Source organism: Nothoprocta perdicaria, unplaced genomic scaffold (assembly GCF_003342845.1).
Source record: "Nothoprocta perdicaria isolate Ctin4 unplaced genomic scaffold, notPer1 scaffold_191, whole genome shotgun sequence".
In the NCBI taxonomy this organism is placed as follows: Eukaryota; Metazoa; Chordata; class Aves; order Tinamiformes; family Tinamidae; genus Nothoprocta; species Nothoprocta perdicaria.
Genome location: NW_020455105.1, coordinates 463,489 through 475,528, shown reverse-complemented (window position 1 = coordinate 475,528; position 12,040 = coordinate 463,489). Strand labels below are relative to the sequence as shown.

The following is a 12,040-nucleotide window of genomic DNA, read 5'->3' as shown; positions in this document are numbered from 1 at the left end:
CTTTCAACAAAGATTTATGTGACTCATAAATCCCAGGATGGTTGTTTCCCACCGGGGCTGGGGCACATGAAGGACCAGGAGCTCTTCATACATCCCTGGAGACAACAGGCTTTGCTCTTCGGCTTGGACATTTGCTGCATATTTTACACATTGCAGCAGACAAATCAAACATTTTTGGAGATATCAGGGCTCAAATGAGTATTTACACTTAGAATGAAACRATCCATTAACTTAAGTATTAGTTTCCCTGGCCAGAGTCCGTGCCACTTTTAGTAACATAATGTCCAGCCTTCTCACTGGGACTGCTTTGCTGGGAATGGCRCAGGACATTAAACTGCCGTGTGAGTGATCTGCAAATTTAACCTCCCTCAGAAGTTCTACCCTGAAGTACTGAAGCACTTGAGACCATGTTTGACGTTACATTCATGCTCACTGGGCATGACTGAAGCAGGAGTCACACACGTCCTCTCATTTTGCAGCACCAGAAGATGCTGCCGGTGTCCRTAGGGCAGTAGAAATCAGTCTGAGCTCAGTCTAGCTGCCACTGCACATTTCAGGCAAGAATATTTTACATCCTGAGCAGCTGCACTTTGATATATAAGCATATACCAACACATGCTTTTTACACCAAAGAGGTAACGTTCGAGCCCAAACCCATTAATGCCTTGCTGTGGTAAGGTCAGTCCTGGGCTTTGAGGAGGTGCAGAAGGGGGAACCTCATCCACCAGGAACAGGACATTTCTCACCATTCATGAGCGCGTAGGTGAGAATCATCACCGAGTTGTTGAGGAAGCTGTTCTCTTCGTTGATGACACGCAGAGTGGCCTTTTTATCATCCTCTGAGGTATCTTTTGATGTAATCCCAGCTGAGAGATAAATTATGACCATATCGGTATCTAAGAAGAAAGAAACATACATAGCAGAAAGTACACTAGGTTTAACATACATAGCAGAAAGTACACTAGGTTTTAACTGCAGGTGAAAGAGGGTAAGAGTTCTCATATTTGCTTACAAACTCACACGCGTGCACAACAGCTTTACTTGCAAGAGTCCCGTTTCTATAGGAGATAAACACACTGCAGCCTTGCGAATTTTATTGCTCCTCATTACGCTGTAATTTACAGAATTTCACAGGCAGCTGCTGCTTTCAGCATCTCTCTGCTACACAGCACAGCTACTGAGCTCCCAAAGGTGTCCCACCTGCCTTTTGCTGATAAAGAGGCTTAAACACTGTGATGTGACCACTTTGATGTCTGTATTTTGTCCCTCATCACATGAAATCACTTYTGCCAGAATTTTTGAGATGAAGAACTTCCTGGGTGCCAGAGCTGCCAGGGACACAGGCTGCCCAGGGAGGCTGCGGAGGCTCCTGCTCTGCAGATCTCCCAACCCGCCTGGATGGGACCGSGTGTCCCGAGCTCTGGGTGTCCCTGCTGGAGCAGGGGCTGCACTGGGGGATCCCTGGAGGTCCCTGCCAACCTCAACCAYTCTGGGATTCAGTGAGGTCCTTCCCAACACTGAGCCCGTGGTGCGGTGCTCTCAGCAGGCGCTCGCCGCACAGTGAATGGTGTTTTTCCTATGTTTGTTTTTCTTCTTTTTTTTTTTTTTTTTTTTTTAAGATGAAACGATTAATTGCAAGAAAAGGATATGCGTTTTATAAACATCCTTTTCTCAAACCTTTTGTTCCTCACCCTATGGATTGTGAAACATGCTCTGTGATTCACATGGTCAATCCTGAAATCTTCCATTTCTACAAAAACACCTAAATGCAAAACATTTGCTTTGTGTTTTAGGCTTCACATATTTGCCTCCACGTAATAATGCCCCAAAATTGTACGAAATCTTGTAAAAATGTGTGGTTCTATGYTAATGAAGAAAATGGCAATACCTTCGAATGGCAAGGAGCAGCAGGTAGGTGAGGGGTGCAGGAGGATGCTCTAACACTCCACAGCCAAGGCTCCTGGAATAGCTACTAAAGACTCACACATCTTACCCCAGGTAACTTCAGCACTGTTGTTGGGGGGGGGTGTGGGGGGGTGCTTTTGGGGTGTTTTTTGGCTTGCTTTTGTTTTTGCCAGGAAGGTGCACACGTTTCATTGTTTTGCCAGAGGATGGTAAAAAAATCTGCCCTTAACAGCACTGTCTTTCAGCGAAGCAAGGCATCTGTCTTTTCTTTTTCTTTATACTATGTGCAGTGATCTGAGCTGGTGCTCTTCAGGACAATGAAAAATTGTCCTGACCCTGCACTGCATCAATCGACTGATGAAAGCAATATATATTTTACATATATATATCTCAGCTGAATGCAAACTCAGCCAGGCCAACCTCAYACTCCACAACACATCACCCATTATCAGTATTCTAAAAAATAAACAAATGCCCCCCCCAACACAAACACACACACAAAAAACACCAAACAAAACTCCCTTTTCCTCGAGAAGCAGTCATCTCTTCCTTAGGATTGCAGTTAAGCAGACTGCACATAATATGTGTATGTTTTGGCAACGAACCAGTGAAGCTGCAGCATCAACTGCTTTTTATTAAAGATTATCACTCCAATCCTTGGTAAGTAGTTCAGCAATCTGGCAACTCACTCCTTTAATTTCATATYAACTCAAAAGAAAGTCCACAAATGATATAAAACAGAAGCTAATGGCCATAATGTGGAGATTCCAGATCAAGTAAATGCTACTTAACAAAAACACATGCATTTATTTTAAATATCCCCAGTGTTCCACTACTATGACCTCCGCCAAAGTGCGAAATTCACATAAAAAAACCCTGCAAATCTCAAAACTAATCAGGATTGCACAACAAGAAACTTACTTCCTTGGAGCTTTGTGCCATTGTTTGTATTTCGTATCAACTGAAATGTCTTTTGAAATCCCACCGCGTGCTGGGTAGGGCTGTCAGATGACTTTATGCTGCTAACGAAGGTGGACATCTTCCTTTTTGTCTCGCTGGTGGCGGGAGACAGAAACGTCTTATAGCACTGATCCAGGGAGCAGGTTCTTACTGTGTCTGCCACGGTTAACACAGAGATCTTAAAAGAGAAGAAACTATATTGGATTACCTTACCATTTATAATTCCTTACGTGCCAATATAGAACACACAATGATAAGCCAACAGAAGAGATTCTGTGGATTTAAAATTCAATTGTTAAAAAATAAAYGCCTGGGGCATAAATCCATCAAATTTGATGAGGATTAGACTTATGGTGATTTCAAGGGAGACTTTGCTCTTTGTTTCTCRGATGAAGTCAGCTTCACACTGCTCATATATAATAGCTACTATACTGCGCCGAGCAGAAACCCAAGCAAAATAGAGGTATCTCAGAACAAAATCTAAACAGAGCGCGTTCAGTAAATCCTTGAGAGCCTACAGAGAAGCAGAGTGCTTGCAGAAAACGAAAAACCCACAGAAATTTTCATAAAGTACCGTGGTTTTTAATGTGTCGGTGAAAATGAGCCAAATCTACCACCAATTTTCTCCCTGTAAAAAAGTTAAGACATGCAGTGGTAACACTTGCATCATCAAATATATGCATAAGGTACTAGTCTTGCTAAGTGTTGGCATACCTTATTATAAATTAATGCAAGAAAGTAGGAAGTAAGAAGCAAGAAAGTCACAGTAATTATTTACCTGTCTAAAAGGTTTCAAAACCACGAAGTTACTGACCCAAGTAACACACTCTATCTTAAATATGTTTTCTTCACTATAGCTCTACATTCAAATACTTTTGACACTTCAAATACTATCAATTCTGCTAAACTACAAGCACTCTTACACCATATTAAAATGCTCTGAAAGCAACCCTATTAGCTAGAAGAGTTTTGCTGCACACTGCCAATGGACAGACTTAAAGCAAAGATTATAATCAAYAGCACTTCAGTTAAGTCGACTGAAACTCCCTTCCAATTCAAAAGAGGAAAAATAAAGGTCCCACAACTAGAGAAGTTCTGAATGTGCAGATGAAGCTGGGGACAGCCCGTGGTCCTACAAAGCACTTTTTYACCCCCTGTGTTGTAATCCCTACTTTCAAAAATTCTGCGTTAAGCTATTTTCTCATTGCCCCGTGGAATAGCTGTTGCAGAGCCAGGAAAGGAATCCCGATGTATCTGGACCTTTACTTTAACCTTCTGCTGCTGCTCTCCTGGTTGTCTGGGACTCTTTCAAACACTAATTATACTTCAGGCTTCTCTGGTAGAGCAGGGGAATAAATCATTTCCATTTTCACAGGCTAAAAAGAGACAGACTCAGAGGTTAAATGAGCTGCACAAAGCAATCTCTCACCTCAGAGGGAAGTGCAGAACTGCACACATATCACAGCGCTGCCCACTACCAAAAGGATCTACCAAGATGAAAAATTACTAAGAAACATGATTTTGCTTTAGATTGGTGGTTTTCTCTTGATTTTTATTTCAGTCTGTGGATGCCCAAACGTTTCCCGGTAGTAATACAGGCTTCCAATAGCAAGTTCAAGCCTTCACCACCCATTAGAGGTAGACCACGGATCCCCAGGAGGCCACGGACCACAGGCTGGAAACATTGCTTTGGACAAAAACCGAAAACATTGGGAATAGTCAAAACCACGGAAAAGAGGCCCAGGGCTGAGGGAAACCGTACCTTATCGTGCTCATCTATGGAGCTCAGAATAACCTGAGCGGCATCTTTGGCGATCTGCAGCTGCGTCTCCGTCACCGAAGCCCCGTGGTCCACAACGACAACTATGTGTTTAGACTGAGGTCTAACCGTGGAAACATAGACAGGCCTGGAGGAGAACAAAACACAAGCCACTGGCTTGAGTCACGTTGYGAAAGCAGTCAGGAATTAAACCACCCCACGAAGAAACAATGAATTGCAAAGGGAGTTTTTTAAGAAAACTCTGGGMGGAAAGACCAGCTCTGAATATAAGCTCACAAGAGGACAACCAAGGCCAGAGTGCAGGTGGGCACAGGCAGAAGGGCCCTGGCTTTCCCCCGTGTGGTTTTAAAACAAAGAGCAGCAAATCTTCCATTGCAGCCCCCCAATGTGGACACCAGCATTCCCAGGTGCACCAACGTAGCTCACTTCACACCTCAGGTATCACCCTAGGGGACTGCTCATTCCAACACTCAACACTGGGACCAGGTAGCCAGATCAAGCGCTCACGCATTGGAGATACAAAGACGGGAATAATGCAGTGTTGAGTCCTGGGAAGCTGGATGGAAGCAGCTCGGGACTGCTTTGTGCCCAGGACCGCACTGCATGGGCACAGATAGATTAAACCAACCTGCTTCAGCTGTCCCAACAACTGCTTTCAGGTGCCAACCACCCACCTCGCCGGAGCAGCGACCGCGTTTGGGATCGCTGCTTGGAGCAGCTCCCATGAAATATGGGGACCCAGGAGCGCTGGATGCCGTGCAGCCCTCACATAGAAGGTAAGCACAGTATTATTTATTATTATCATTATGGGTATTTGCTGGTTCCATGGCAAGTGAAGACCTGTACGGTGGCGCACAGCTGCATGAGCACAGCGTGTCTGCTTGTCCTTGCAGGAGGAAGCTGCTTGCCAGGAAGGTTTTCCTGCYTGCACTCGGGAATGTGCTTGCCCAGGTCAAGGTCTGCAGCCCTCGGGATGCCRGCAGTCTGGAACGGCGCTGCCCATTTCTGTTAGTCTGGTAAAGGCTTCCATGTGTGCATTTTTGGCTAACATCAAAACCCATATTTTCAGTGAAGCCGTGCTCAGATAAGGTTCAATACTGTGAGGTATGTGCGAAAGGTTTAACAAGTTCTCTTCTCAAGGTTTCAACATGGAACGAATTAGAAGGATCTTTAGCAGGAGACAGAACTCTTTTTCCCCTTTAGCCCAGACCCTAAAGCTACTTAACTTCACATACGAGTTTTGGGGATCCACATTTTATTATATCAAAGGCAACCACAGCAATCTTATTAAGAGCAAAGGACAGGCAGGAGATTTTAGACAAGGCACCGCCGTAAACAACTGGCACAAATCAGCCCTTAATTGTAAAAGAGCCTGCAGCTCTGCACGGGTGTTAATACCTAGGACCCAGACAGGGCGTTTGATCTTCAAAGCACTGAAGTATTAGCTAATTAATCCACCCCAACCACCCTCTGAGGTAAACACTAGCAACTAAAATAAAATAAAATAAAATAAAATAAAATAAAATAAAATAAAATAAAATAAAATAAAATAAAATAAAATAAAATAAAATAAAATAAAATCTCATTTAGACAGGGTGAAAGTGAGACAAAGATTAAGCGACTTGTACAAACGTTGCTTTGAACACTCTTATCAGTGGAGTTTCCACCACCACAGTCTCTGCTCTGTCACTGAGGTGCCAGGGAAGGATGCAGCTCCGGTGGGGCCGGGCACGCGGCTCCTCCGTGTCCCTGCTCACYGCTGTCCCCAGCTCCTGCCAGCCAAGCCCATCACGCACCTACTGCTTCACACACGCTGCTCAACGCTGAGCCCAGCTCCAGAGTCAAACTTGGCCTCTGGGCACACTCAGAATTTACAGGATACTGCTATACGGAGCTCATTCCATTTATGGGAGGCGRGGAATCTGCATGCATTTAATTTTTACTTAAAGTTATGTAAAAGTGAGAACTGCTGCTTTAGAAAAAATAAACACACCTAAAAGAACTCAAGAGACCCTAATAGAGGTTAGGTATAACTGCTGTCTTCTTGGCCAAGGATAATGCTGAAAGGAAAACAGTGCCTGAGGTTTTCTAATTTGGGGCTTTTTGGTCTTACCTGCTGCGGTGTTCGTAGCTGCCTTTGCACCGGAATTTGTGGGCTGGGAAAACGGTGAAAATGCCTTCCTCAGAGCTGAAGTACTGCCACTTAATGCCCGGGTTGGACTTCAAGTTATCAGCAAGAACTGGAGGTTGAAGAGGAAAAAGAGAGTTACCACGGGATGGCCGAGATATGAGATATTTATGGATGGGATTTGTATGGAGGGATGTTTATTCAAGGCTTCCCACATATATGCTCAGGGAAGAGCCAGGGTCCAACACCCTGGATCACAAGCAGGGCTCTTTCTGGAGTGATAAAACTTCACATCTTGTTTGCAAACAATGCAAGTCTCCTGGAAATGTAACACTAGGTCTTGCTTAACTGGGTTTCGCTTAACATGCAATTCCCACATTGTAATTGGAAATAATGTCCAGTTTAATTCTATCAGAAGTACTACAGTGAAGGAGACTGCAAATAAATTTCTCCTGCTCATCACTGCCATACAGAAATTAAATTTCTCTTTTTCATGTGACCATGATTTATATCTTTTAAATGAGATCCTCTTATGGGAAAAACCATGTTCATTCTCCCAGTGAAACGAGTGTTCCCATACTGCAGACAAACTCCCCGCCACATCTGCTGCTCTCATGTTCCTTCAGCCATAGGTCAGCTCAGTCCTGCCCTCCTCAGAGGCTGCCAATTTTATCAAAATTATAACTCTGKTTTTTTTTAATTTTATCAAAATTATGATAATTGTTTTTGTTTTTTGTAATGACTACACACAATCTCCTATCAGATAAGCACACTGAAAAATAGGCATTTTTTTCCATTTCTGATGCACTCCCATTTTCCATCTTCCAAAGCCACAAGACCTCCCTGCAGGTCCTTCCACTTGCCCGTCCCCTGCCTGCAAACCCAGCAGTCCCTTCTTAGACTCTCCTTATCTCCCCCTAACCTCACGCTCCCGCAGTTGCTTCCCTGCATGGCATTATCACCTCCTCCTTCCAGCAAAGCCAGGCCTGGGAGAGGCTGGAAAACCAAAAGAGTGCAACAAAACACCCAGCAAGGTGACCTGCCTGTGCTGAACCCAGGTGAACTCACAGCTATGTGTGAACATCTCACTACTTCTTACACAACCTTCTGGGCTTCCCTGTGCTGAACCTGGATCTGTGGCTCTCATTTAACTTAGCCAGGTMTTTTTTTTAATTTGTTTTCGGGTCAGATCCAGGGAAGCTGGGAAGCACCAGCACGAGRCTACGGAAGCGATCTGCCTCTCTGCAATTATAAATATCTAACAAGGCAAAAAGGACTTTTAGAGGGAAGGCCCTGTGTGACAGAGTTCATAAAACTTCAAAGGGAATGCGGTATGATAACACTTAGCACTTCTAGATACCACTTTGCATCTTCAAAGCGTAGTCAAATCATTAACTAATTAATCTTCAAAGAACAGCACAAACAGTAAAAAAAAAAGGCACTATGGAACATAATTGCTCATTATAACAGTTTCTTAGAGTCTTCTTCTTGAGCATTACACTCACAGAGCTGAGGACCACACAGTTCTCACTCTGCAAAAGACTTGGAATTTTGTTGTRCATGAAGCATCCCAGTGAAGAACCTCCATTTAGAATATCCTCGTGGAGACCCCTGGGCGCTCCCCAGAAATGCTCTGCCTTGAGCAGAAAGCAAATGGGTTCCTTTTGCAAGCCAAGACCTTCTCCCTTGAGCTCGCCAGGCCTACAAATCYGACCCAGGCTTTTCTGAAGCAAACTCTACTGCTGGCTCCTGTTCCCTGGAAATAAAAGCCTCTGCAACTGAACCCAATTAAAATTCGATGGATGGGATTAGCCAGAACAAACCCCAGTTCACTCCTTGGTGGGTCTTTTCACTCCRAAGTGCAAAGGCATTTCCAAATGTCATTGAATGAGCGGGTCCAGCTTCCTCACACTAAAGGAGTCGAGCAGAGGAGTGTGTGTTGGGGGGACATAACCTTTAATCTTAACTGTTAATATGAGTTAAGATCCCACATTCCATAATATGGGACATAATCTTAACTCACTCAAACACCAACCGGGTGAAGAAGGCTCAGACCAAGCCTACAGGGAGACTCTGTATGCTCCAGGGCGGGTGGGAAGAAAGATTTACTGGTTCCTTACTTTGTTCAAAAGAAATAAATAAGGAATCTGGTAACATCATATCCTAGCTCTGCGTATCTGTGGTCCTYTTTCCTTCTAATAAATGGAGGTCTATTCGTACCAGTGAGGACAGCTATCTAACACTATTTGAAGACCACAATTTCATCTGAAGACTAGATCCTCACCTATTTTGCAGTAGTGATTCAAATGAATCCAAATTAAAAGGTTTTAGCTAATACAAAGGGCAAACTTGTCAAGACTTCAAAAAAATAACTAGAAAGGAAAAAGCTAAGAAAAAAAGTGGACAAAGCACTTTTGAAGGGTCAAGACAACAGAACTGRATCTGCTACTTGGAAAACAGTAGCCCAACTACCGAAGTGCTCCCAAGGAGCTCCCAACTAGGAGCTCCCAACGAGGAGCTCCTTCTGTATAAGTTCTGGGGGCTCCTGCAACACACTGTATCCGTCAGGAACGCCTSCAGATGTGATGTTTGGGAAGACATGGATTCCCATCCCACCTGCGACTCTGAATGAGAAGGAGAAAGAAGGACCAAAATCCCCAGCAGCACCAGCAACCWCCAGGAGGCATTTTAGAGCGGAAAAATAATCAGGACAATGGTAAGCTCAGAAGTCAAGATGCAAGAGGTATCTTGTAGTAGAAATTTCCCCCTTTTTTCATCTTTACTCCACTTTCAAGAGCGGTTTTAGTTTAGAATAATGAAGACACACACACACATATATGTGTATACACACACACACACACACATACATGTTCTCTCTCTCTCTCTATACATACATACATATATATACATATATATACATACATATATATATATATATATATATATATGTGGGCAGGAGAGGAGGGACACAGGTGGCAGCTCCTGCTGTCCAGGTCTCACCTAACAAGTAAGTCAGGGCAACAAGAAACTCAAACTTTTTGGTTTTGCACAAATTTCTGTTCAATTTTTAAAATTTACATGTTTAAGTTCTCTTAAACATTTGGCTTAGGTTATTTGTATCCACTCAAGGAGGATAATTTTTTAAACATATTCTTTTACAAGCAATTTCTGCAGTAGAGAAGGAAACCTCTGCTTAAAAACATTGTCAGGGATTCATCCAGTGCTTTGCTACTATACTGGTGATTAAAAACTTGCTTTCAAAAATGTTTACTAATCATCAATTGCACAATTCTAAACATTTAAGTAACCTTCTTTATTTTTTAATTTAAAAAGGGATCTTACAAGTAAAACAAGGTCCAAGGAATAAAAAGTGCATGGAGATTGCTTATCTTTAGTATGGAAAACTCCACACCAATAATATTGATCACACAGATATCAGGCAATTAACTTGTCTGGCCAGCACCTGCATTCAAGATGTGCTGTACGCTGCATGGGATGGAAAGGAACTTATGGGAGCTGCTTATTTTGCTCTCTTTGGGGTTTTAATTATGTATTTTAGATTTCATTAAGAGAGTAATTATCCAGAATTGATGACAAGCTCTAAGGGATACTAGTCAAAAACATCCCCAAACTTACRTGAAATGGAGTCCACAACTAGAATCCACAGTGCAGTAAATTATAAAACGCTACGTCACCGTAAAAAGTTAAAATACAAGATAAAACAGCTGCACTAATCCCTGCACTAAATCAAGTTCACCAGATGTAACAAAGGAAAATCCTGCAAGACAACCAAAAGCTGAATTCCTCAGGGATAAGTCATGTGCCTTTGGTTCTTAGATCTGCAGCTTTTTAACTGTGTCAAGCAAATGGGTCGACTGTCAAAGACAGAAACGCCCCCACGAAACAAAGGGAGGAAATATTTTAGGCTGTCCTTTTATTTTGTATTTTTGTGTATCGCTACAACACAACCGCCCATTAGCTGAACTCAGCTAAGATCAGAGAAGTTCTCTGCTTGGCACCATCAATGGGTGATGGTCCCAATGCCAGTGCAGGAAGCCTAGCAAGGAAAGATCTTGGAGGAAAAAAAAAAAAAGTGCAAAAAAAGAAACAAAATTATCCATGGGAGGCTGGCATAAATCTCCCTGACATTTTTATAAAGTACTCGGTCTAAGGGCATTACTTTAGGTATCATCTTTCAATCATGAAATCTCAAATTAAGAGGACTGTGACAGTTTCAAGGAGGGTAAGAGCTTGTTGCTATGGCAATCAATGTTAATTCTCTAGGCCAAGGAAACATTAAAGTCTAATGGGGGGAAAAAAAAAAAAAGGAAACCACAACAAACCTACAAAAAAAAGAAAGACACAAAATTATACTACTCACCAGAATTTAAATCACGCCCAGGATTGAAGGCTCTGCTGTTCACAGTGGTAGACAGTCTATCACAGCTAATAGTTCTAGAAACGTTGGTGTTAAAATTCCCATCAAATCTGAAACGACAAACAGCGAGATTAGCAAAGCAAGCGAACCTTATCTGTTAAGCATACACAGCACTTGACACGGAAGCAAATCTTGCTGAAGGTTCAATGAAAAGTAATTATTTATTTGGAAATGCAAACATCATACATATTGTAAGGGTGCAGGAAAAAGGGTGAAATCGGAAGCTCTTTGGACCYGGGCTGCATCTGCTCTTTAATATATCTTGCATTCTTTTGGCAGTAATATTCACCGAGAGGTACAAACGTAAGAGTGGTTGGCTTAGGGTGCATTTAAGTAGCAGGGCTTCTAGCTGGGGAAACCTGCCCAGCGTTTGAGCTTGCCAGAAGGAGTGTTTGTTCCTGCTGCTGAACCTAACTTCTCTAAATACTGAGAGCCCTTCAAGCACCAGTATTTCCTCTCTCTCCTTTTTTTTTCTTTTTTTTTCAATTTATTCCAAGTACTATGCATGAAGAGGATTTCCTCCTTATGCCTTTGGAAGGCAAAAAGTCTAAAAAGTTAGAGTGATTGTAAGCTTATTTTCTGGAGGATTTATGTTTCAATCAGGGTAACAAGCTTTATAGTCTGGGCTTCATTACATTTTTATTAGGTAAAACAGCTTAAATATGTTCCTAGTTCTAATGCAAAAAGTATCCAAGTGCATAATTCTCCTGATGATAAAATAAATTAAACCAATGTCTTAACAAGATTTAAGAAAAGAAAGGGCTTTAAAGGGTTACACATTTGAAGTTTTCAAAGACTTCAGAAATACAACTCCATATCATTTACATAG

The 12,040-nt window shown here is 42.5% G+C and overlaps 1 protein-coding gene across 1 annotated transcript in view; it reads right to left on the bottom strand.

Moving 5' to 3' along the window:
• CACHD1 (cache domain containing 1) overlaps nucleotides 1-12,040 on the bottom strand; it is a gene marked incomplete at its 5' end in the record, with an annotated part of 80,587 nt that overhangs the window by 23,843 nt on the left and 44,704 nt on the right. Inside the window, 5 exons of the mRNA XM_026037168.1 lie at nucleotides 747-896; nucleotides 2,827-3,043; nucleotides 4,628-4,772; nucleotides 6,759-6,885; nucleotides 11,155-11,261. Coding sequence (XP_025892953.1) covers nucleotides 747-896; nucleotides 2,827-3,043; nucleotides 4,628-4,772; nucleotides 6,759-6,885; nucleotides 11,155-11,261 — 746 coding nt within the window. The remainder of the gene's footprint in view (nucleotides 1-746; nucleotides 897-2,826; nucleotides 3,044-4,627; nucleotides 4,773-6,758; nucleotides 6,886-11,154; nucleotides 11,262-12,040) is intronic.